We start from the raw sequence: 27,275 nt of genomic DNA on the forward strand, positions 1-27,275 counted from the left end.
GACTGCAGTGCCTAGCACCTTGCAGAGGTTACCAAGGTGTGACTTGACCCCACCATCCTCAAGATGAATTCAAAATCTTTGTCAGGCACTGACAAAGGCTCTCTCCTTGACTGGAGTCACCGTCTTGGGTGTTCTTTTACACTAGCTCTAGTCCTTGGGCTCTGTCCCTTGGCCCGCTTAGTCTAGCTTGAGCCAGAATCCTGCTGAGTCAGCTTAGCAAAAATTCCCTCACCTCTGGTATCTGATCACACCCCTCCTCTACCAGGTGACATCTGCTCACCCTGGTCTGCTCTCAGCATGAATCTTGTTGAATGGATCTACCTCTTGGTGACTGTCCACACACTGACCTCCTTGAATCTACCCCACTTGTCCTGACTGCTCAGAACTGAGTTTCATGTCTCTCCCCTACCTCTGAACCCCAGCTGTAGTCCCTCTCTCCAGTAATGCCTTCCTTACCATATTCAATGGTCATGAAAAAGTTTTCCAGCTCCTTGGTGTAGATCTCCATTCTCCCCTTGCAGCATAAGAAAGTGCCTCTGAGTTTTGGTCAGATTGTGGGGCATCCCCACTAGAAACCTCAGAACTACTTCCTGCTGTACCTGAAGTCAAATTTTGAAAATCCTAGTATAACCTACCACTGCCTTCATAATCAGAGGTCTGATCCTAGGCTTTGAGTCACATCCTGTGTTCCTCTGCTTCAGCGAGTGCACATGTTGAATTCCACTCAGTCCCAAGCTTTAGCACTTGTTCACTCTGCTTAGACTTTACCCCCACAGCTATCAGCTCCTTGTCTTCATGTTCTCAATGACCTATTTCCTCTGAGAAAATGTCCATACTCACATGATGCAAAATCCCCCACACTCTACTTCTCTGTCATCCTGTCTTCATATTTTTGTCACTTGTTTTTGTTTGAATTTATCTGTGAAATGTCTGCTCCCACACCCTATATGCATACCCAAATTGAGTATAAGCCCCAAGTGGACAGAGTTCTTACCCATTTTATAGCTGTCCCTTCAGTTCTAAAATTGTTCCTGGTACTCAGTGGGAATTTTTATTTGAATAAAGGACTGCCCATGGCCACCTAATGAGTGAGTGATGACCTATTTGTTTTACAACTGGAAATCTGGTCATTTGACCTTTGGCTCAAATGCTCAACTGTTCAATGAATAGAATTTCAAATCCAGGTGTGTTGAGGTCAGGAAATGACTCTTTGTAAACAATGGTAAATTGAGAGGGTGTACCACTCAACTTCTTAGTGAGTTTCTGTTGAGATGTTTTCAACTCAAGATGGTTCTTTAGTCAAGGTCCATAAACATTAAGATAATGACATGTCAGGTGGTTCTGGAGAGCTAAAGTGGGTAGTTCTCATTAGCTCATTTGTATACCAAATTTACTAAAAGCTGACAGATGATCTGCTAGGTCCAGGAGATGTATCTGCATGGACTTCCTACACTCAGGAATTTTTACGTTCTCTAAAGGATCCCAGACTCCCAAAATGGGAACCACTGTGTCAAGACAAAAACTAAGGGAGTTCTATGTGAATTTTTTCTCTTTTTGGGAGTTGGTTCCTAAAGCAGCAGTGATAATTGCCCAGTTCTTGGCACAGAGGCAACTGTCATTTGAGGTAGGAATACTGATTCGCTCTCTTTCATTTCTTCCCTTCTTCTTTAATGCCCAAAGCTCAGATCTCTCATGTAGAACAAGATGGAACCTTCTGCACAGCTGGGTTTCAACCTGCAGCCCCTTCTAGAACAGTTTGCCCAGGATGAGCTGAGCCAGTTCAAGTCTCTGTTGAGGCCCCTTTCCCTACAAGATGAATTACAGCACATCCCTGCGACAGAGGTAGAGAAGGCCAATGGGAAGCAGCTGGCAGAAATTCTTATCAACCACTGCCCCAGCCACTGGGTAGAGATGGTGACCATCCAGATTTTTGACAAGATGAACCGAACCGATCTGTCTGAGAGAGCAAAGGATGAGCTCAGGGGTAAGTAGAAACAAGCCCACATGGTGTCCTAGGAGGAAGGAGGAGTAGCCTCCAGGGTTTTTTATATGTAGGAATAGCATTGAACCTTGGAGAGGCCACCTGTCCTGAACCCAAATGCTAGACTTTTTTTTTTTTGGTACTTATCTATCAGGTGTATTTATGTCCTCTCTTTGGGGTCTCACAACTGCCCTGGGGAGGTGGGTTATTATTTCCATTTCAGAGATGGGGACAAAAGACTCTGTGGTATTAACAACACACCTGACATCACAAGAGCAGCTAAGCTAAGAGCCAAGTACCAAAGTCCATGTCTTCTGACGCCAAAACCTCTGTTCTTTTCATTTCATGGGATGGGGCTGCAGTCTCAGCAGGGGCGAAGATGCAGGTGGGGAATGAGCTCAGAAGGTGAGCAGTCCCCAAATGCCTAAATTAGGAGATGGTGAGGGACTCTACCCTCGTCACCCTGTGCCACCCTGAGGCACCCTCAAAACTAGAGGAGGCACATCCTCATTTCTCTGGTCCAATTCTTTCCCTGACCCTGGGCCATTAGTGGAGTGTATTGTAAACCTCTCCGTGTGAGATAAATACCCCTATTTATCTGGCAATCTGGTATAATGAGGCTGTAAAAGCATTTGCAGGTAAGGGTTCTAAATAAGGCCAGCTAAAGGGAGAGGAAAGCAAATGGGTGGCCCACTTCATAAAGTCTAGTGGTGTCTTCCATTCTAGCTATTTCTACTCTGTCCTGGTATTGTGTACCTCCCCTGGCCTCCTCACTCTATATCCCTCCTCCTGTCCAAGACTGCTCCCGGAGGATATTCAGGATCCCATTCTCTCATACATCCAAGATGTTAAATTATTACACACCCTCTGTTTGGTTTTTAGCTCCCACTCATGTTTCCTCATGCACACTCACAAATGAAACCCTTACCTTCCCTTCAACCAGCACTAATAGCATTTGGAGCTGGATGAAGAGCTGTCTTTTGCATTGCAGGATATTTAGCAACATCTCTTGGACCCTGGTGCTAGCATCCCAGCACCTCCACTCGTTAGAAGCTAACAGCACATTCTCTTCACTTGCAACAACCAAAAATGTCTCTAGACACTGGCAAATGTCACTTGAGTGGAGAACCATGTTTTAAGTCAGTGGTTGTCAACTTTCACTGTTCTGGGCAATCTCCTCAGGAACTTCTATATACTAATGGCCAGAACCTATCGCCAGAGATACTGATTTAGCTAAATGATCTGTGTCTCCCCTAGGTATGGGGTTCTTGAAAGCTCCTTGTGACACCTGTGTGCACCCAAGGTTTTTTAAAATCCAGGGCTCTGTTGCCTAACAGAGTGGCCACATGTGGTTAGCACATATTTGAAACATGGCTGATTCAATTCAGACATGCTACAAGACTAGAATACACACAGACTTCTAACTGCATGGTTTTATGTACTATCTCATGAGCAACTCTTAAAATGACAATAAATCGAAGTGCCAGCATTTTAGATAGATACATAAAAATTATGAAAACCAGGGTTGCAGAGATATGCTAGTCTTATAGCTGCCCAAGACACACTTCTGTCCCCTTAATAAACCATTTCTTGTCAAGCTGGACTGGGTCAGCCTTTTTCTCAGTCTTAGGGTTCCTTGGGGATTTGGAGATTATTCTGCATAAAACTCCTTGACATGGAACACTCACTGTGTGTTCTCAACTACACAGGAAGCAACCATAGGAAGCCAGAAGAGACATGTAAGCCTGAGATAGTAACTTGACACATTTTAATTTTATCTCTAGGATCAGGTTAATGTCCTTTTTATGTAACTGGGGGTTTAAGTATGAGACCCAGTTGTCAACATGAGCATTCTTGAAGTCCTCTCTCCTAGGCAGAAGTTTAAGTACTAATATAGTTACAAGACTATAATGCCGCCTCTTTTCTCAGGGATCACCAGGACTACAGAACCAAAATGTGCAAACCTGGAAGAACCCCCAGAGCATGTAGAAGAAAAAGATTCAGGTTGGTCTTAGAACACCCAGAGTTGGAACAAGCCAAGCGACACATACCCCACCGTGTTGTGTTCTCTCCACCCCCTTTCCTTTCTGGGAGCTCCATTTCCCCAACCTCATTTTCTCCACTACTAATAGTTATCAGTTGTCTCACAGGAAATGCCTTCCTCCCTCACTTAACAACAAAGTGAGGAATGACCACTGAAAAGAACTGGAATTCTTTCAGTTCACAGAAAATTGGTGTACTGTATGCAGTTTCTCTTCAATTTTTCAATTTCAGATGCCCAGACTTTAGTAATCTCAACTCCCAGATGAGAACATTGAGATATGCTGTCAGTAGGTGACTTGCCTCACTAGCACTGTGGTCAGTTTAATGTAAATGAATTGCTCAAGTCAGCCTGATAGTATTTTTGTCAATAGCCCTAGTGAAATACAACTTACCGATCCATAAATCTCACTCATTTTATGTGTACTACTAATTTTTAGTAAATGTACAGAGTTTTGCAGCCATCAGCACTACCCAATTTTACAATGTTTACATGGCCCCAAAAAGTTCCCTCATGTCCACATGTGGTCACTCCCTGGTCTCTGTCCTCCAATTTCAGGTGACCATTACTTTACTTTTTGCATCTCTACACTTGACTTTTCTGGATGTATGTGATCTTTTGTGTCTGTCTTTCATCACTTAGCATATGTTTTGGAAGTTTGTACGTATTTTTGTGTGTATCCCTGATCCGCCCTTTTTAAAAAAATATATATATATATATCCATGAGAGACAGGCAGAGGGAGAATCAGGCTCCATGCAGGGAGCCTGACGTGGGACTCGATCCCAGGTTTCCAGGATCGCACCCTGGGCCTAAGGTGGCGCTAAACCGCTGAGCCACCCGAGCTGCCCTGATCTTCCCTTTTTATTTACAGAATCATATTCCATTGTATGGATATGCCACAGCTGATTGCCCATCATCAATGAATGGATGTTTGAAATTTTTTTCTGCTTTTTGACTACGTTACACAACACTACCATGAACCTTCATGTGCTAGTCTTGGCATACACACATTTCCATTTACCTTGAGCAGATGCTCAGGAATTGTCTGGCATTCCACACAAGCATGACATCACTTGTTTACTGAGATACTTGAGCAGCCATAATGGTTTGAAGCTCTATCTCCTAATATCCTGGTGCATATCTAGTCAAGCGGGGAAGATAGACAAGTAGTTTTGATAGATCACATTGATTTTTTTAATTTATTTTTTAATTGGTGTTCAATTTGCCAACATATAGAATAACACCCAGTGCTCATCCCATCAAGTGCCTCCCTCAGTGCCCGTCACCCAGTCACCTCCCCCTACTCACCTCCCTTTCTACCACCCCTTGTTCGTTTCCCAGAACTAGGAGTCTCTCATGTTCTGTCTCCCTTTCTGATATTTCCCACTCATTTTTCTCCTTTCCCCTTTATTCTCTTTCACTATTTTTTATATTCCCCAAATGAATGAGACCATATAATGTTTGTCCTTCTCCGATTGACTTATTTCACTCAGCATAATACCCTCCAATTCCATCTACATTGAAGCAAATGGTGGGTATTTGTCATTTCTAATGGCTGAGTAATATTCCTCATATTGATTTTTTGATAGAGCAATTAGAACAAATGTTTATTGTTATAGGTCCACAGAGGAGAGGCATGTAACTTGGTTTAGAATGTCATTTGCTCTGTTCATCTCTATAAACCTATCTGTCGCACCTGCCACATGTGATATGGACAAAGAGATTAGATTCTGCACTTCATGGAACCAGCTTTAACACTGTATCTCTGATAAAAGAAATTCACATTTTTGTGTCATGCTCACTTTAATTTGTATTTTGCAGCACTTACACAAGTACAGGAAGAAGATGTCACAAATCCAGAAGAAGCAAAGGAAGGTTTGAAAGGAGAAAAGACAGGTCTGTATCCTATCTTCCTGGATGAGCTTAGTGTCAGGTAGTTCTCGATAACTTCTCTATTATCATGTTCTTACTTGACACAGGTATTTTTTTCCTAATGAATAACCAGCTATATCCTTCCTATTTCCAACCTCTTATCACTGAAGGTAAACAAGATAAGTATATAAGTATATTGAAAGAGAAGGTCCAGCAAATGTGGAAGAAGAACTTTGGGCCTGGAGCCAGTGAAAACATTCACACTGTCACCCAGAGATATGAGACACTGATCCCATTCTGTAATCCTAAAATGCTTGCAGGACCATTTCCACACACGGTGGTGCTGCATGGTCCCGCGGGTGTTGGGAAGACCACTCTGGCCAAGAAGTGCATGCTGGACTGGACAGAGGACAGCCTTGCACAGACCTGCCCCACTGCCTTCTATCTCAGCTGCAAGGTGCTCAGCCGCAAGGGGATGTGCTCCTTCATAGAACTCCTGGCCCAGAGTGCCCCAGACCTGCAGGATGCCCTTGCACAGGTCCTGACCCAGGCACAGAAACTCCTGTTTGTCATTGATGCTTTTGAGGAGCTGCGCGTGCCCTCAGGGGTGGGGGCGCTGGTGCACGACCTGTGTGTGGACTGGAAGACACAGAGGCCTGCGTCCACCCTCCTGGGAAGCTTACTGAAGAGAAAGCTCTTACCCACAGCCACTCTACTGGTCACCACACGGCCCGAGGCCCTAAGGGAGCTGCGGCTCATGGTGGAGCAGCCACTCTTCGTGGAGATCGAGGGGCTCTCAGAGTGTGACAGGAAGGCGTATTTCCTGAGACACTTTGGAGAGGAGGCTCAGGCGCTGCGTGCTTTCCACCTGATGAAGAGCAATGCAACACTGTTCCAAATGGCCGCGGCACCCACTGTGTGCTGGATGGTGTGCACCTGCCTGAAGCTGCAGATGGACGAGGGTGAGGACCCTGGCCCCACCTGCCAGACCACCACATCGTTGTTGCTGCGTTTCCTCTGCAGCCAGTTTGCGCCCGCGCGGGGCAGCTGTCTAGGGCTGCATCTCAGGTCTACTCTGCATGCTCTGTGCCTGCTGGCCACCGAGGGCGTGTGGACACAGACCTCAGTGTTTGATGGACATGACCTGCTCAGGCTGGGTGTGCATGAGTCTGACCTGCACCCTTTCCTGAATAGGAATATCCTCCAGAAAAGCAGAGACTGTGAGGGCTGCTACTGCTTCCTCCACCTAAGTGTCCAGCAGTTCCTGGCCGCTGCCCTCTACATTCTGGGGAGCCAGGACCACCAAGACCTTCCAGCGGGAAGCCCTGGCTGGGACATTGGGAATGTGCAGAGGCTCCTCTCCAAGGAAGAAGGACTCAAGAACCCCTACCTGGCCCCCGTGGGGCACTTCCTATTTGGCCTCACCAATGAAAAGAGGGCCAGGGAGCTGGGGATGACTTTTGGCTGCCTGGTGTCCACCAAGGTCAAGCAGGAGCTGCTGGAATGCAGGGTAGGGTCTCCTGAGAACAAACCCTTCTCCTCAGTGACAGACACGAAGGAGACTTTGCACTGTCTCTATGAATCCCAGGAGGAGCAGCTTGTGAAGGAAGCCATGGTCCAGGTGACAGAAGTGTCCCTGCTTTTCAAAGATACCTCCGACATCATGCATGCATCCTTCTGCCTCAAGCATTGTGAAAGCTTGCAGAAAATGTGGCTGCAGATAGAAAAGGGGATGTTTCTGGAGAATGATGCTGTGTCAGAATCAGAGGATCAGGCTGACCGGTAAGAATCCTCACGGTTCATTCTGTTAGCTTGCTTTTTCAGCCTCATCCCCTGCTGCATTAGAAACAGGGCAGAGTGTCCCCCCTCTCCCTTGGCATAGGGTCAGAATTTTCTTCTCGCCAGAATTTCTTCTGCTAGCTTGCTCTTCAAGGTAGGGAACACAATGTTCAGATTAGGGATGGGATCTTTCTTTGGAACCAGACCTTGTTTTGAGACCTGCCTCCTTTTTTTTCTTTAGCTGAGCAATTTTTGCAAATGGCTTGACCTTATTTCAGTCCACATGTTGGTTGTCCAGGTTGCCTGTTTGTATGGGATTGTTCCATTTGGCACAACAGATGAAAAAGCATTAAATATGTAAAGTCAGAGATTGATTCAACAAGGTTTCAAAAAGCTTCACCCCATCGTGATCATGGCGAGTCCTATCATGGGCACCTCACCCAATACCAGTTACATCATGAGATGACCCCAGTCAGTCATGAGGCTTTGTTATTCTTGATGTAGGCTCAAGTAACATTAACTGAGCTCATACAGTTTCCAAATACTGTTTCTCACCTGGTGGCTACTGGAAACGTACAGTCTTTCATGTTAGGCATGAAGATCCTGGTTTCAGAAAAGGGTGCTTGTGTGGGATTAGAACTCATCTACTGGTTTATGACGTTCTCTCTGGGTCACAATCCAAGATCACTGCTCACAGTCCTATGTAGGGCACACACACATATACTGCTGTTTATCTTATCAGCTCACCTCTTTCTCAACCCTAGGTCACCATCCAAAATCAGTATCTGAAATACTCATGTATATTCATGGGGCCAGAATAAAACACCCTCTTTGCTTTCCTGGTGGTTATGTCTGTTTTACATATTCCCTTAATTTTTCCTTCACATTCCTTCCCCACTTAACATAGAGCCATGAACTTGAGTTACCCCAGGAAGCATTATGACCATGACAGCTAGACATGAACACTTCACCACTTCAAAGATCACCAGCAGTCCACAGACGTTATCCCTTCATCAGTATCCTGATTTTGTTTCTTCTCTCATCCAAGTGTTTACACAGGCCCACATGCTAGTTTATCTAAATCTTTCTTCTACAGGAGGGTTGTCAAAGAGCTCCTTTGAATGAAAATGAAATTGCATAAATAGCATCCTCTTTCTATCCCATCCAAGATCCCCAAGTCAAATAGTCTCTATTTTTCTTTTTAATCTTGGTTTGGTTCTATGCAATGGCTTGATTATCTCATCTTGATAAGACACTTGCACTAACCCTACACAGATTTCTTTCCCCAGGGTATATAGACCAGACTCTTTGAAAGTCACAACTAGGTTTATCACAACTTGTCTTCCTCCTATTGCTTCAAGTTTTACAATAAGGTCACTTATTTTATTTTTCCCCCTTTTTAAAATTTAAGTTCAATTAGCCAACGTATAGTACAGCATTAGTTTCAGATGTAGTGTTCAATAATTCATCAGCTCCATATAACATCCAGTGCTCATCACATCACGTGCCCACCTTCATGTCTATCACTCAGTCGCCCCATCCCTCCACTCCCCTCCCCTCCAGCAACCTTGAGTTTTTTTTCCCCCCCGGAGTTAAGAGTGTCTTGTGGTTTGTCTTCCTTTGATTTTTTTTTTTTCCCCATTCAGTTATCAATGATCTGCTTAGAGCACTGGGTGTTATACTATATGTTGGCAAATCGAACTCCAATTTAAAAATATACAAAAAAAAGGGATCCCTGGGTGGCGCAGCGGTTTGACGCCTGCCTTTGGCCCAGGGCGCGATCCTGCAGACCCGGGATCGAATCCCACATCGGGCTCCCGGCGCATGGAGCCTGCTTCTCCCTCTGCCTGTGTCTCTGCCTCTCTCTCTTTCTCTCTGTATGACTATCATAAATAAAAATAAATAAATAAATAAATAAATAAATAAATAAATAAATAAATAAATAAATAAATAAAAATATACAAAAAAAAGAATTTTGGCTTATTCTAACCCTCTGTAAGATTGTTGTGCAAGAAATTTGAGTTCTTTTTCCAGTGACATGTCTTGGGTGATGAATTGTCTGATAGTGACGCTAAGTCATTAAATCATCTGACTTTTAGAGTTCTATTTACTAGGGGTGTGTGCCCAGAGCAACCCTAAATATCTTCATGATGTTGGACAAATGTTATATTTTCTCTCCAGAAATGTTTGGTAAATTCCTTCCTTTGCCTTTTCCCAACAGGTCCCAGAATGATCAACACGTGCTTCCTTTCTGGATAGACTTCTGTTCCATGTTTGACTCAAATAAAAACCTGATATTTCTAGACATCAGTCAGAGCTTCCTTAGTGCCTCATCTGTGAGGATTCTCTGTGAAAAAATAGCCTCCGCTACCCATAATCTTCAGAAAGTGGTGTAAGTAGAAGCTAACCCCTGGATGAAAACCCCTACGGCATAACCAAGCTCCTTACATTTTTAAGGCTCCATTTTTATTGGAGCAATATTTGAATTCCTTTTCCAGAACCCAACTGGGCATTCAAGACATAAGAAGTTGAGATGGTCCATACCATACATTTGTCCACTGAAGCATATGAAGTAATTTTTTCCAATGTCTTATTGTGGTATAACATAAAACTTATCTTAACCATTCTTTTTTTCTTGAAATTTTATTTATCATGAGAGACACACAGAGAGGCAGAGATATAGGGAGAGAAGCAGGCTCTGTACAGGGAGCCCCACGTGGGACTCAATTCTGGGACTCTAGGATCACATCCTGGGCTGAAGGCAGGCACTCAATTGCTGAGCCCCCAGACATCCCATCTTAACCATTCTTAAGTGCACAGTTATGCACTTTAAATGTATAAGTATGCAACCACCACCACCATCCATCTCCAGGACTCTTCAAAACTGAAACTCTGTCCCCAGTAAACAGTAATTCCCCATGATCCCTTCTCCACAGCCCTTGGCAAGCACTATTCCACTTTTTCTGATAAAGTAATTTTAATACAGTGTGAAATATGATTGGGATGACTACAAAACACTATGAGGAACATCCAGATCCTGGGGGCAGCTTTAATCCCTTTAAGACAACCATAGGACTATGTGTAAAGCAGGATTTCTCAGCCTCTGCTAACACTGGGGTTGGGCTCCTGCACATCATAGGATTTTTTAGCAGCAGTCCCAGCCTCTACCTCCAAATGCCAGTGGCACCCACACCCTAGTTGCGACAACCTAAAATGTCTCCAGACATTGTCAGGTGTCCTGGGGGGGAGGAGGTTACAAAATCACTCCTAACTAGGAGCACCATTGGAGAGATGGTATCAGTGTGTTGTGTCCCAGGCCTGGGGCCTGGGTTGGGTGGGAATATGATCCAAAAATCTATGTAGTTGAATGAAGTTGGGAAGAAATGATGGGGTTCAGAAGCTCCAGAAAAAGGTAAGCACATAAGTTAAATACTTGTAATCAAGAGTAGAGTGTGCCCCTATCCACCTATGACAGAGTCCTCCTGTGGAGCTCCTCTGTGCAGCTCATGTACTAGGGAAGTCCTGCAACCTTACACGTGGGCAGGCTGCTGGAGATGTTTAGAGAAGGAGAAAAAACATGATTTAGTCAACAAAGTAGGCTTCGGGACCAGGGAGACCTCCTCCAGACACAGATGTCCTCTTTCATAGGTTTCTTTCTCAATGCAGAGAAAGAAGGAGATGTTTATGCTCACTTGTGTTTCACCAGCTATGCAATCCTGATTCTAAATGCAAGATATTGAGCAGGACATAGCACTCCTGAAATGTGCCCATTGGTAATACTTCAGGGGAAAAAAAACTACCACCGTTCCTTATTTATTTCAAAAAGCCATAGAACAGCTTTTGTCTGAAACAATGTTCATGACCAACTTCTCTTTTCCAAAAGTTTGAGATCATGAAAGTATGGAACTTCCAATAGTTTCTAAAATTAGATCTCAGTCAAGCAGCACCAAGTTTCAGTTAAAGCAAAATGAGTGAGTTCTGGAGACCTAACTGTGCACTAGTGAGACAACAGGTTAACAATCCTGCACTGTATACTTGAAATTTGCTAAAAGACTTGATCTCAAGTGTTTTTGCCACACAGACACAAAAAGGAAAATGGTGATTATGTGAATTGATAGGTATGTTCACTAGCTTGATTACGGGGATGATTTCACAAGGTGGTAATATATCAAAACATTAAATTACACACTTTAATATATATAGTTTGTGGGATCCCTGGGTGGCGCAGCGGTTTGGCGCCTGCCTTTGGCCCAGGGCACGATCCTGGAGACCCAGGATCGAATCCCACGTCAGGCTCCCAGTGCATGGAGCCTGCTTCTCCCTCTGCCTGTGTCTCTGCCTGCCTCTCTCTGTCTCTGTGTGTGTGTGTGTGACTATCATAAATAAATAAAAATTAAAAAAAAAATATATATATATATATACAGTTTGTGACCACACCTCAATGGAGGTGAAAAATATGAACAAAGTTTCCAGTGTTTAAACCTGTTGCAGCCCTTTGTTCTCACGTATATATAAATGCAAGATTTCACCTTTCTTATCCTTTCCCTAGCCTCAAAAATATTTTCCCAGCAGACGCTTATAGAAACTTCTGCATTGCTTTTGGTGGTCATGAGACTCTCACGCATCTGACTCTCCAAGGAAATGACCAGAATGATATGCTTCCCATTTTGTGTGAAATCTTGAGACACCCAAAATGTAATCTGCAATACCTCAGGTATATCTCACCATCACTGAAAACTTCCAGGATGTGAACAGAGTTCCTACAAGCCTATATAGCAATTTTTAATAAAGTAGGAGGGGTGGGGGAAATCCCTTATTCTGATTAGAAACTGTACTCCTCCAGGCACATGCCACAGAACAGAAAATGGACTAGACTTTAGTTTCCCCTTGTACTGATCATTGAGCAACCTGGGCAACCATCCACAACAGACCTGAGTCCAAAAAAAATGGTCTGAGACTGGATACCATCCTCTATCAGAGAGAATTGGTTTATGGTTTGTTTCTCCTGCCATGATTCAGAATACCAGATTCTGTCCAGTATCCTCTGTCCAGGCAAAGATACTTTGGGAGCAACAGATTTTCCTTCTCTTGGTAGTCCTCTGGGTTGAAAGATCTCCCCTTGGGATATTCTCTGCATGATTGCTCTGGTGAGGATTGTCATCACTCATCATGGGGTTCCATTGATCCTCGCTTGACCACATTTGATAATAGGAACACAGTTTAAGGTGATCTGTTGGTCTCAGATGGTGGTTCTGCCTATGCTGGTATGGTCTTGGACTATTTAATTAGGTCTTATCCCCATCAGTAGGATGGAGTATTGCACATATCCCGAGGGTTTGAGGACTGAATGAAACAAAGTCTAAGCGCACATGTATTCATTGTTGCGTTATTGATAGTAGCCACTGTCATAATTGACTATTACTAATGGCCTTCATTTCTTTTTCCTGTGAAGAATAATCAGGAAAAGAAAGTGTGCAATTTGAAGATTTTGGTCATTATCTTGTTTCTTAAGGAGTAATGGACACCCAAAATGGAAGGAGGAGACTCTATATAAATTTGGCTTATTTTATTGGAAACCATTAGATATTCTATTGTGTTCCAATGCCTAGGTTAACTTTGGTTCCTCTATTATTTTTTAATAATTTTTTAAATATTTTGTTCATTCATGAGAAACAGAGAGAGGCAGAGACATAGGTAGAGGAAGAAGCAGGCTCCCTGCAGGGAGTCCTGATGTGGGACTTGATCCTGGGAACCCGAGATCATGACCTGAGCCAAATGCTCAACCACTGAGCCACCCAGGCATCCCTGGTTCCTCTATCGTAGCTTAGACTCTGAGAGAAGAAAGTGTTTTGTTGAATTTTATTTAAGTTTAGCTTTCTGGTACATAGTCCACTTAGCACCTCATGTGAATATCAACTTTAATAAATACTCAACATGAGGGTATGACTTGTTTCCAATTTAAAGATGGAAATATAATGTTTGTCATTCTCTGATTGACTTACTTCACTCAGCATAATACCCTCCAGTTCCATTCACATTGAAGCAAATAGTGGATATTCGTCACTTCTAATGGCTGAGTAATATTCCATTGTATACATAGACCATGTCTTCTTTTGTTATGTTTTATTCCAACTTTATAAATTTTTAATTTATACCTTTATTTATAAATTTAAAAATGTTATACCTTTTGATTTATACTTTTCTCTTTTTTTTCAGCTTTTTTTTTTTATTGGAGTTCAATTTGCCAACATATAGCATAACACCCAGCGCTCATCCCATCAAGTGCCCCCCTCAGTGCCCATCACCCAGTCACCCCAACACCCCGCCCACCTCCCCTTCCACTATCCCTTGTTCATTTCCCAGAGTTAGGTCTCTCATGTTTTGTCACCTCACTGATGTTTCCCACTCATTTTCTCTCCTTTTCTTTTATTCCCTTTCACTAATTTTTATATCCCCCCAAATGAACGAGACCATATAATGTTTGTCCTTTTCCGATTGACTTATTTCACTCAGCATAATACCCTCCAGGTCCATCCACATCAAAGCAAATGGTGGGTATTTGTTGTTTCTAATGGCTGAGGAACATTCCATTGTATACATCGACCACATCTTCTTTATCCATTCATCTTGCGATGGACAAGTTTGGCTATTGTGGACATTGCTGCTATAAACATTGGGGTGCAGGTGTTCTGGCATTTCACCACATCTGTATCTTTGGGGTAAATCCCAAGCAGTGCAATTGCTGGGCCATAGGGAAGATCTATTTTTAACTCTTTGAGGAACCTCCACACAGTTTTCCAGAGTGGCTGTACCAGTTCACATTCCCACCAACAGTGCAAGAGGGTTCCCCTTTCTCCATACCCTCTCCAACATTTCTGATTTCCTGTCAATCATTCTATGGTTTCACTCATACAGGGAATATTAAAAATAGTAAAAAGGGATTATGGGGAAAAGGAGAGAAAATGAGTGGGAAAAATTAGGGTGACAAAACATGAAACACTAAGTCTGGGAAACAAACCAAGGGGTAGTGGAGGGGAGGTGGGCAAGGGGATGGGGCGACTGGGTGATGGGCACTTAGGGGGGCACTTGATGGGCTGAGCACTGGGTGTTATATGTTGGCAAATTGAACTCCAATTTTTAAAAAAATTCTTTTATAAAGGCCTAGTGATACCTCTAGGTCCTTGGAATTTTGTTATTAATACAACCATACCAAATAATGAAAAAAATAAAGATGGAAATAAATTTTGATAAAGTTAAGTAATTTGGCCACATGTTCATATACAGTAAATGGCAGAATCAGCATTTTTAAAAAAAAAAAAAAACCACTCGAAAGGCCATGATACACATAATGTCCCAATGAAATTCCTTTCATCCATGGTAAGAAAATTCTCTCCAGTAATAGAGTATGGGCACCTTGTTGCCTGATAGGCTTGATTGAGTGGTTTTCTAATTAAGTAGTTCTCAACATGCAGTCTCCAGATCAGCAGCAGCTGCATCACCTGGGAACTTGTTAAAACACAAATTCTTGGGCCTCACCCAGATCTTCTGAATCAACTTTTGACTATGTGGCCCAGGAATCATTGAGGTGGTGTAGGACACCCTAAAACAGAAATCAGTGGATTCTGCATCTGGAGTTTCTGAGGATTTGTGTTTCTAACTGTTTGCCAGATGATGCTGATGCAGCTGGTCCGGGGACCACACTTTGCCACTGCTCTACGTAATTTATTCTAGGACATGACATAATGTGGTAGAATGAGGGGTAAACCTGGAGACTGTTAAGCGTTTGGTTCTCACGAATGATGTGTTCCCATTCTTCTGGCAGGTTGGTATCTTGTTCTGCCACCACTCAGCAATGGGCCCATCTCTCCTCCTCCCTCAAAATCAACCAGTCCCTGACATGCCTGAACCTCACAGCCAATGAGCTCCCAGATGAGAGTGCCAAGTTGCTGTGCACAACTCTGAGACACCCAAAATGCTTCCTGCAGAGACTGTCGTAAGTACTGCCTCTCTCCCTGGGAGCATCTCTTTTCCTATGTTTGGGGCCACATAGGGAAGAGCAGTGGGTAAAATCTGGATTTTCTGGACAACCCATATGGGACCTCCTACTGATGTGGACACCTGGTTCCCATTTCTGGTCCCAGGTATGTGGCTCATGCATCTTATAATTCCCTCATCCTTGTCCTTCATGATTGAGTGTTAAGCACATGATGAGAGTTATAGAGCTATAGATGCTATAGATGAGCTATAGATGTTAAGCACAAGATGAGCTATAGATGGGGCCTCTGGCCTTTAGGGACAGCCAAGAAAATTGGGTTTTGGAAGTGTTCTCACCCTCTTACCATTTGTGTGGTGCTTTGGCAGGTTGGAAAACTGTCAACTTACAGAAGCCTGTTGCAAAGAGCTCTCTTCAGCTTTGATTGTCAACCAGAGGCTGACACACCTGAGTTTGGCAAAGAACACTCTGGGAGATGATGGGGTAAAGCTTCTGTGTGAAGGCTTGAGTTACCCTGACTGTCAACTACAGATGCTGGTGTAAGTCCATGCTAGCTATTTGTGTGCATGTGCATACTGGATTCAAGTAGGACAGATGCAAGCATTTAATAGCTTCTCTGAATACCCCAAGTATGATACTGACAGATCTGATGAGACCTGGCAAGAGGATGTTAAAAAAAAATGCAAGACATAGTGTCAATATTCCATAGGAATTTTGGGGATGTAGCTGATTTCCAGGGTTTTTATGCATGTTTTTAGTGCCACATAACAGCTCTACCTGCAACTGGCTATAGATGGAAGGGTTTTTTATAAATTTATTTTTTATTGGTGTTCAATTTTCCAACATATAGAATAATACCCAAAGCTCATCTCATCAAGTGGCCACCTCAGTGCCCGACACCCAGTCACCCCCGCCCCCGTCATTCTCCCCTTCCACCACCCCTAGTTCGTTTCCCAGAGTTAGGAGTCTTTCATGTTCTGTCTCCCTTTCTGATATTTCCCACTCATTTTTTCTCCTTTCCCCTTTATTCCCTTTCACTATTTTTTATATTCCCCAAATGAATGAGACCATATAATGTTTGTCCTTCTCAGATTGACTTATTTCACTCAGCATAATACCCCCCAGTTCCATCCACGTTGAAGCAAATGGTGGGTATTTGTCATTTCTAATGGCTGAGTAATATTCCACTGTATACATAAACCACATCTTCTTTATCCATTCATCTTTCGATGGTCACCAAGGCTCCTTCCACAGTTTGGCTATTGTGGACATTGCTGCTACAAACATCACGGTGTAGGTGTCCCGGTGTTTCATTGCATCTGTATCTTTGGGGAAAATCCCCAGCAGTGCAATTGCTGAGTCATAGTTTTTAGTGCCACATAACATAGGCTCTACCTGCAACTGGCTGTAGATGGAGTTATGCCAACAAGCTCATTAAAAACACTAAAATCATAGGACAAATTTTGAGAAAAGAATAGAGCTGCATTAACTATTTCTACTCAGATTCTATTCAGTGTTAACATCTCCAGTGTTCTTGCCATCTACAAAATCACCTTTGACGGTAACTGCATTTCCTATAAACTAGTTTTAACCTAGAATATGCCTTAAGATACACAGTATCCAAAAACTCACTCACTTAAAATTTCACAAAGCATTCAGTCGTGGTTGGAGAAAGGTGGAAGAAAGAATTTTACCCCACTATCTCAGCCCCCAAGCACTAAAATAGTATGAAGTTCCACCCACTCACCAGCCTTCCCCTAATAGAAGTTGCAAGCCAGGGCAAGATGGATATTCTCTGCCCCATAGTTAGGGTAGAAAGAATATGTACCACTTGTATTGATTCCCTACTGTTTTTATAATAGTTTGTAACAAATTGTCACAAATTAAAAAGCTTAAAACAACACCAACTCATTGTCTTAAAGTTCTGGATGCCAAAAGTCCAAAATGGGTTTCACTAGGCTAAAATCAAGGTGTCTACCAGGCTGTGTTTCTTCTGAGGTCTTCAGGGAAGAATCCATTTCATGGCCTTCTACAGTTCTAGCCAGCATCCCTTGGCTCATGGCCCCTTCCTTCATGGCCAAAGCCAGCAGCATAGTGTCTTCAAATGTCCTTCTGTCTGTCTCATCACCTTTCCCCCATGCGGGCTTTGATTCTCATTCTCCTTCTTATAAGGGTCCTTGTAATTACCTTGGCTCACCTGGATAATCTCCCCACCTCCTAGATCCTTTATTCAACCACACCTGGAAAGTCCCCTTTGTATGTAACATAACATATTCACAGGGACCAGGGATTACAATATAGACATCTTTGCATGTATGGAGTGGGATTGGGTGAGTGTGGATCAGCATGTAGACACCTACATCTGGAGGGGATGGGATGGCCTATATAATTGCTTATATAGTGATTATAACTTTGCCATGATTTCATTTCCATGTCTCGTTGTCTGAAAGCTTGTCTAAATCCTGCAGCTTGAGGTCAACAACATTGGTTTTGGTGTATCTCCTCAGGGAAGACTCGGAGTTTACTTTCTTCATGTGATTGATTTCTAGGCTTTGGTATTGCAGCATAACCAGTGGTGGCTGCAATCATCTGTCAACACTTCTCCAGCAAAATTCAAACCTTACCCACTTGGATCTGGGGCTGAATCACATAGGGATTACTGGACTGAAGTTTCTATGTGAGGCTTTGAAGAACCCAATGTGTAACCTCAAATGCCTATGGTAAGTTATGTTTTTTGAATTTTAATCTGTATATGAAATAAAATATTATATAGCAAATCCCCCCAGCTCTAATACAAGAGATTGGAACAAATTTGTTTTATAAATTTATTTTTTATTGGTGTTCAATTTGCCAACATATAGAATAACACCCAGTGCTCATCCCATCAAGTGCCCACCTCAGTGCCCGTCACCCAGTCACCCCCCACCCACCTGCCCTTCCACCACCCCTAGTTCGTTTCCCAGAGTTAGGAGTCTTTCATGTTCTGTCTCCCTTTCTGATATTTCCCACTCATTTTTTCTCCTTTCCCCTTTATTCCCTTTCACTATTTTTTATATTCCCCAAATGAATGAGACCATATAATGTTTGTCCTTCTCAGATTGACTTATTTCACTCAGCATAATACCCTCCAGTTCCATCCATATCGAAGCAAATGTGGGTATTTGTCGTTTCTAATGGCTGAGTAATATTCCATTGTATAATTGTACTTCTGAATTGGCTTTCCAATTGATTGAATTGTAATCCAAATTTTGTAACTCTGTGGGAGAGAGGACTGTTTCTGATTCTTTTGAGGTGAATTTTTCCTTCTAGTCATTTTGCTTAGTGCAGAGTGGCCAAAAACAAGTTGTTTTGGGAAAAGGAGAAAAAGAGAGAAGAGAAAAAAGAAAGAAGAAGAAGAGGAAGAGAAAAAAGGGGGAAGCAAATAGAAAACAAAATACAAGGGGGAGTATCCTCTGATTCTATATACTGTAAATCCCTCGACTTCCCCTGGAACTTTCCAGTGCTGCTTGGTCAATAACTTGCTTTTCCCCTGTCTGTCTAGCTGGTCTTCTGGGGGAGGGGCCTGCTATGCTGAGTTTCAGGTGTGAGCACCTGGGGGAGCTGCTCAGCCCCCTGCCTGGTGCCCGACTCAGTGAAAATTGTTTAACCTGTTTATCCCGTGAGGCCACTGTGAAGCTCAGTGGGGTTGTTTATCCTGTGAGGCCCCAGGAGGAACAACAACAGTGGAGGCGGCCAGCTCTCCAGCCCTAGAGTCAGCTCCTGCAGTAACTACCAGAGCTCACAGTCTGCAAGGGCCTGGATGCTCCCGGGGTGGGGGCAGCTGATCTGCACAGCTCCGGGCACCCGGTGGCAGGAATGTCTTTGCTGTCCTGTGCCCTCCTGGCTTCTGCCTGTCCCAGGGGGCGGGGGGGTTGGGAAGTGCCTGATCTTGGGCTGTGTCCCTGGCACCCTGGGCTCCTGGGCCTGCGCTGCTGGAATCACGCCTCCGCATGGAGGCTCTGCCCGAGCCCCTCCGAACTGCTCCTGGGTCCAGCCAAGCATGCGCTGCAGCCCTTTAGGGAGCTCGGCCGTGGTGTGTGGTGCCCAGTGGTGCCCAGTGGCAGGAGAGTTCTTGCTGTCTTGTGCCCTCCCCGCTTCCACCTGTCCCTGGGGGAACACAGGATCATGGGTTTTGTCGGCTTTGTGCCATGGGGTCAGGGCCTGTGCTGCTGGAATCCCGCTCCCGGGGTGCGTGGCTCCCGAAGGCAGCAGGGCACAGACACCTCCGTCTGGAGCCCCCGCCTAACCAAGTGGCTTCTCCCAAATGTCCGGTGGGCTGTGCTCTCCAGATCTTTGCCGAGATCGTTCCACATTTTGTGGTGCACTTTCCCTGGGCGCAGTGCTACTAGTGGCTCTGGGAAACTGAAGGCTTCACTGTTCGTTCCTCCTGTGATTCTGCCCAATTTCCCTGCTAAACACTTTTCTGCCTGGAAAGAATCCAGTGCAGATTTTTAAAATTTTTGCTTCTCTGGGACTGGGCTTTCCTGTCCTGGAGGCTTTGGTTGCCCAGGTTTACTTTAGCCTGGCTCTTCATGGTGCCCCTCCTCCACTTGATATTTAGTTATCTATCTATCTATCTATCTATCTATCTATTATTTATTTATTTATTTATTTATTTATTTATTTATTTATTGCTAGAAGTGAAAACCCTTCTCTCTGTAGCATTCAGGCTGTTCTCTCTTTAAATCTCAGGTAGAATTTGTAGGTGTTCAGGATGTTTTGAAAGTTATCTAGGTAAGTTGGTGGGACCAGGTGAGTTGAGGACCCCTATTCTTCTGCCATCTTGCCACACACCCCCAGAAACTTCTATTTTTAAACAACAAACAAATCTCTCAGCAAATAGTATTCTCACATTTTTTTAAAAGGAATTATGTGAGTTGACAGATGTGTTAATTAACTTGATTGTGGTGATCACAGTGTATACCTATATTAAATCATCCTTGTATGCCTTAAATACATACAACTTTTATTTGTCAATTATAGGTCAGTAAAGCTGGGGGAGAAAATTCACTAGAATAGTTAAAGGAATAGCTTCTAGTCTAGGTCATCTCAAGGTAACCTACGGACCATGTTAAAGATGCAACACTTATGGTATCAAGAAGGAATGGCTGCCTCAGATCCCAGCCTCTAGAGTGGTAAGAATTCAACACTGCAGAAAATGTCACCTCCACAAGCAGATAAATGGCCTCAACTCAGTTCTGCCTCACGATCCTGCATGAGTTAGGTACCATCATTCAGACACACTTGAATCTGGAACTTTACCTGTAAAGAAGCTTGCTTTCTGGCCTCTACATCACAAGAAGGTAAGGCAGAGTCATGGCGTTTAACCTCTACCACGTACTAGAAATGCTTGCAGCTTTGAGAATCCTGACACCCAGGCTGTACCTTAGACCTCTGAAATTGAGAGCTCCACAAGTAAGACCCAAACAATAGTATTTGTAAAGTTCCCATCACGAATACAGTTTGCATTGGTGAGGATGCCAACTGAATAAATCCTAGAGCTCACAGGTGGGAAAATTCTGGTTGTTACCATTCATGGCAGGTGCCTGTTTGCAAGAGGGTGGTGATGTTAATGATGGCAGGGAGGATGCTCTCTCAACCACACATGCATACTGGCATGGGGAAGTATCTAGTGAGCTGTGACTTCCCGATGGCATAAGCTGCTTTGCATTTTAGGAAATGGAGTTGGTTGTATCCATCAGAAATGTTGGTTATGATAATAAAATATGTTTGTGTGTTATTCGGGGTGCCAGGAAGTATGCTAAATGTTTGATGTTACGTTTAGCCTCTTCTAAATCCTAGGGAATTCTTTTTTTTATGATAGTCACAGAGGGAGAGAGAGAGAGAGAGAGAGAGAGAGAGAGAGAGAGAGGCAGAGACATAGGCAGAGGGAGAAGCAGGCTCCATGCACCGGGAGCCCAATGTGGGATTCGATTCCGGGTCTCCAGGATCGCGCCCTGGGCCAAAGGCAGGCATTAAACTGCTGCGCCACCCAGGGATCCCGGGAATTCTTTTTCTTTTTTTTTTAATAATAAATTTATTTTTTATGGGTGTTCAATTTGCCAACATACAGCATAACACCCAGTGCTCATCCCGTCAAGTGCCCCCCTCAGTGCCCGTCACCCATTCACCCCCACCCCCCGGCCTCCTCCCCTTCCACCACCCCTAGTTCGTTTCCCAGAGTTAGGAGTCTTCATGTTCTGTCTCCCTTTCTGATATTTCCTACCCATTTCTTCTCCCTTCCCTTCCAGAATGAAATCCTTAATTCCTTCTTTCAGATGTCAAATCCAAGCCTTTTTAAAATCTGGCTACCACACTTGACGGGATGAGCACTGGGTGTTTTTCTGTATGTTGGTAAATTGAACACCAATAAAAATTAATTTTAAAAAATGTAAAAAAAAATAAAATAAAATAAAATCTGGCTACCATCTTCCTGATATCTAGAATCTGTTTTCGTACCCTTACATCTCCTGGTAACTTCTGGGTTGTTGTATAGCCCACAGCCTGGTCTGTATCTGCCATCTCTACTCCCCTACAGTTTTTCAACTAAGCACTAAGAATAACTCCTAAGGTGCAACTCTTGTCATGCTTCTGGTCAAAATCTCCAGTGGTTCCCCATCTCGTCCCAAGGAAAATCTGAAGTTTACAGGCCTAAGGGCCTTTTGTGAGATGGCTCCCTCTTATCTGTGACCTCATCTCTTACAATCCTCCCTGGTTCACTCTCAAGCTGGCTGCCTTGATATTGTTTTACATGATAATCCTCCATGACCTCAGGACCTTTGCATAAGCTATTTCTCTGCCTGAGGAGCTCCTACTCCAGATCTCTCTATGGTTCATTCTCTTCACCCCTGAGGTCTTCCTATTGACCTATAGGTCAACTATTGTAGTGAGCATCCCCCAATTCTCCTTTTGCCTTTCATGACCCTTATTGGATATGGCACACCACATATATCTGTTTCCTATTAGCACATGAGCTCAGAGGTAAGAGACTTCTGTTGTTCCCTGTTGGATCCCCAACACCCAGGCATATGTCTGGCATATAGGATGGTATCAGTAAACATTGGTTGAATGACCTAATTTTGTGTCTCCCCTATAGGTTGTGGGGATGTGCCATCACTCCTTTCAGCTCTGAAATACTCTCATCTGCCCTTGGCAGAAATCAGAGCCTGGTCACACTGGACCTGGGCCAGAATTCCTTGGGGTATAGTGGAATAAAGATGCTGTGTGATACCTTGAAACTTCACTGTTCCTCCCTCCGAACACTCAGGTATGATCCTCCTGCTGTTCAGTGTTTTTCCTCCATGATGGTAGGTTTGCAAGGGGAGCACAAACCACAGGAATTGTTGTAGGCAACTACTGATAATATTCAGCCTTCATCCATTAATGTTTGGTCACCCGATAATTCTCCCATTGGTCTCTTCTGTTGCTTTAGCCGGTAAGATGAGCCAAAGGAGGGATGCCTGGGTGGCTCAGCGGTTGAGCACCTGCCTTCAGCCCAGGGTGTGATCCTGAAGTCCTGGGATCAAGTGACACATCGGACTCCCTGCATGGAGTCTGCTTCTCTGCCTATGTCTCTGCCTCTCTCTCATTATGTCTCTCATGAAAAAATAAATAAAATCTTAAAAAAAAAAAAAGATGAGACAAAGGATGAGACCCAAACCTAGTCTGAACTCAAGAATCTGGACTAGGACTTCTCTCAGAGAATGGAGAGTTATGGTGGCCAGCCATTGTCATGTTAGGAAAATCAGACTGCAGCTCTCCTGCAGTATTCTGAAAAAGAGTTTGTGTTGGGGTTGTATTAGTTACAGAGGTCTAGCAATTGGTCCACCTTAAAGGCATGTTCTGTGGAGTGAGTCCACTGTTGAATGAAAGGAGTCTGTTCTCTGTTGTTCATCAAAGCAAGTTGCTATTGACCTGTGTTGTCTACTTGCTACCATGGCAACAAAGAACAGTACAACTTTTCTTGGTCTAACCCAAGCTTGCTTAAATACTCAGATGCAAAAAAAACAAACAAACAAAATACTCAGATGCAATGTAGACAACCAATGGCTTGAAATGATAATTATGTAGAAGGAACAGATTATATATGTACTCAACAGATAGCTTGCTAGTCAAAAGAAGGGATTTATAGACTCTGACGTTTGTTTCTGTGTTTAGCCCCTTTTTGGTGAGCTAGTTCTCTCACTTTATGTAATGTCAGTGACTTTTAATCTAGGTGTAAAGCCCTAGAGACAATATTGTAGCTGTTTCTTTAGATGTTCTTTCCTGAGTCTTTGAATCTCAAAATGAGCCATTCAAGGGCAGCGGCGGGGGCAGGGGGGGGGGCTTCCTGAATCACAGATCCTTTACAGGCATGAAAATCCTAGATTCAGAATTTGATTTTTAGTTCTTTGACTTTTTCATCTACCCCGTATCCTTCTAAGATATTCTTTTAAGTTAACTGGAGTCTTTTCCTCTTGCTTGGAATCAAAGAGCCCTACCATCATACCTCATTCTTAGTCCTGGTGTGGTTCACACCCTGTTTCTTATTCCTTTATCACTTGACCAGACACAAATTGACTATAGGAACTAATCCTGTGCTTCTACAGCAGACCATGACCAACCTCCAACAATCACAAATAGACGCAATTGCATCTGACCTTGGAGGGTCATGTTGAAAATATTTTGAAGCTCGTTGGTCCTTACTTTAAGTGAAGTTATTTTTATTGTGATTTTGGTATATGTAAACATTGTAACATTATCACCATAATCAAGCTAATTAATCATCCATCACTTCATATGTTACCTTTTGTGCATACATGTGTGTGGTGAGAACACTTAAGATCTATCCTAGCAAGTTTCAGGTATACTTGTCAGTATTATTGTCACTGTGCTATACATTAGACCTCTGGAACTTATAACTGAAGGTTTATTGTGTGGATATTTTATGAATCTTAAACAGCAAAACAAAAATTCATTAATATTCTAGCAAAACCAGGACACCTGGCTGGCTCAGTCAGTAGAGCATGTGCTCTTGATCTCAAGGCCATAAGTTCAAGCCCCACATTGGGTGTAGAGATTACTTTAGAAAAAAAATATGTATATATACCCTAGCAAAACCAGAACTATAATGCCATCAAGAAACATCACAGCTAATATCTTCAATCTCTTACTTTTATACATATTTTGCTTTAATTATTCCCTCTTGCTTTGTCCTCATCCTGTTCCCCATCTCCATATCACAGAGATGAATACCAAAAGGTGAATTCCACAAATGAGGCTGCTATTATCACAAGTCAAATAAAAGGTATTGGTCAGCTATATCATGTAGCCAAGGGGGGACAAAATCTGGTCTGACTTCCTTGGTTCACGTGTGTGTGTCTTGTCCTGGGTCCATGAAATAGAAGTTACCAAAGGGAGCTGTGTAGTAGGCAGGTATTAGAATTAAATCCTGGATGTATCAATCAATTCCATCTCTCCAAACATGATACGAGATCACCCAAGATCATCCAACCATGCAAAAGCATTACAACATTAACCTGGTATTCTCTCTTTCCCTACCAAATCAATATGGGACCCTGCTTTGCAGCATACAGTAATCAGTAAATATTGCCCCTGCCCCTGCTGTAAAGTATGAGACTTGCAGGCACTTGGGCATTTGGAATGAATCTCCTTGAAGCAACAAGAAACCTTCCTTTTGTCCCATTGTAACTCCAGGTTGAAGATAGATGAATCTGATCCTCGAATCCAGAAGCTGCTAAAAGAAATCAAAGAATATGACCCACAACTGACCATCGAGAGTGATGACCAATATCCAACCAATAACCGGCCTTCTTCACATGACTTCATTTTCTGAATCCCCTGGACTTATTTCTTCCCAAGTAAAATCCGAGATCATCAACATGATGGTGAACTTCCTCTGAGCCCTCTCAGTGATGTTATGTGCTGGGCCAGATGTTACTGTATCCCTGGTTGTGCCTTCAGCTTCTATGAAACATGCACAGGTGGTTTACTTACCCCTATTATGGACAGAATGCCTATATCTTGAGTCTAACAAGAGCAATAAAGGTGTGAATGCATTCATGAAGGAGGTTCTTTATTAATGGATTCTAACCAAACATAGACAGAAAAATACTTTATTTGGGGAGAACCTAACACAAAAGGCAAAACAGGGACAGAAATGTTTGTGATCACATTGGTCTGTTCACCTTGCCAGTCACTGCCCAGTTCTGGCATTCCTTGATCTGTGTGGGTAGCTGCCTGATGGTCTTCCTCAGTATTTCTCCTACCAATCCTACAACAGTTTGTAGCATTCTTAAGTATTTCAGTGAAGCCCATATATGATCATTTCTTTGCTCTGATCAACTTTTTAGTAATTCCAACCTCAGGGTATTGGGTGGCTCAGTTGGTTAAGCATCTGCCTTCCGGTCAGGTCATATCTCAGAGTCCTGGAACTGAGTCCCACATTGGGCTCCCTGCTCAGCAGGGAGTCTGTTTCTCCCTACCCTCTGCCACTCTCCCTATTTGTGTGTTCTCTCTCTCTCTGTCTGTCTGTCTCTCTCTGTCTCTCTCCCTCTCTCCCTCTCCCCCTCCAAATACAATCTTTTAAAAAGGTACTTTAAAAAAAATAATCCCAACCTTATAAAAAGCATAGCTCCATGGCATGCACAGCTCTCCCCCCGCCCCTAACCACTTACTTCCTTATGGTATACAGAATCCCAAAAGTCTGTACAACAACTGTAAGAATCACTTTGTTAGGCACTAATTTTTACATTTTTCTCTCAGTCATCCTACTTCCCCTTCTTCTTCACTGGGATCCATTGGTTCATCGTTCTCACCAAATACACCACATTCCCAGACCTCCCCTTCAAACCTCCCTTTAACAGGCTCACGTGCCATCATCTCCCCGATGTCCCTGTGTACAGTATGGGCTCCCAGGTTTTCCTACAAGTTTCCTATTTCTCGAGACCTCTTGTTCAGCTGAATATAGGTCTTTCCTAGAGATATTCTCATTCTCATGGTCTGAGGGGTGGTGGGTGCCTTCAGTGGGAGTGGGTAAGGTTGTTAAAAGAAGAAATAGAGGCACATAATTTTTTGAAGGCTAAGAAGGAATTTCAAGGTCTTCTAAGAGTTTCTCAAGTCTCTGCTATTGACACTTGGGGCCAGATAATTTTTTGTTATCTTAAGCATATCAAAAGAATATACTCTTGAGAGAATGCCCTGTGCATTCATAAAATGTTACCCTCTACCTACTAAATCCCAGCACCTCCCTCCCCCAAAAATATCTCCAGGTGCTGGCAAATATCCCTTGAATGCAAATATCCCAATGTTGCCCCTTTTAAGGGAAAAGAAATCGAGTAGCCTCCATGCATCAATTTAGGAATGGATACTCTGCCCATTTTACCTGTGACTTAGAGATTCTGTGAGGGTGGTTATTAACTATAGAGCAAGACAGGAGGAGGATGTGGCCATAAATTGATGAAACCAGAGCCCATGTCTAAGGAAATGGCATTTGGGATCAAAGGGTAAGAGAAAGGTATACTCAGGGTGGGGAGATATGATAGAGCAAGGCCTCAGAACTCACACATGT

General features: G+C 43.3%; 1 protein-coding gene across 1 annotated transcript; it reads left to right on the forward strand.

Annotated features, from left to right (window-relative positions):
- Positions 1-1,704: 1,704 nt before the first annotated feature.
- Positions 1,705-25,541, forward strand: NLRP2 (NLR family pyrin domain containing 2). The gene is made up of 9 exons (XM_041733905.1): positions 1,705-1,984; positions 6,066-7,677; positions 9,896-10,066; positions 12,224-12,388; positions 15,497-15,667; positions 16,036-16,206; positions 18,217-18,387; positions 22,803-22,973; positions 25,403-25,541. Exons 1-9 carry the CDS (start codon positions 1,705-1,707, stop codon positions 25,539-25,541), a joined length of 3,051 nt encoding a protein of 1,016 aa, XP_041589839.1.
- Positions 25,542-27,275: the final 1,734 nt, after the last annotated feature.

This window comes from Vulpes lagopus, chromosome 2 (assembly GCF_018345385.1).
Source record: "Vulpes lagopus strain Blue_001 chromosome 2, ASM1834538v1, whole genome shotgun sequence".
NCBI classification, from domain to species: Eukaryota; Metazoa; Chordata; class Mammalia; order Carnivora; family Canidae; genus Vulpes; species Vulpes lagopus.

Coding starts and splice junctions, on each gene's coding strand:
- NLRP2 (XM_041733905.1), top strand. CDS start 1,705: ATGGAACCTTCTGCACAGCTGGGTTTCAACCTGCAGCCCCTTCTAGAA. Junction 7,678..9,895: donor TCAGAGGATCAGGCTGACCG/GTAAGAATCCTC, acceptor TTTTCCCAACAG/GTCCCAGAATGATCAACACG. Junction 10,067..12,223: donor CATAATCTTCAGAAAGTGGT/GTAAGTAGAAGC, acceptor TCCTTTCCCTAG/CCTCAAAAATATTTTCCCAG.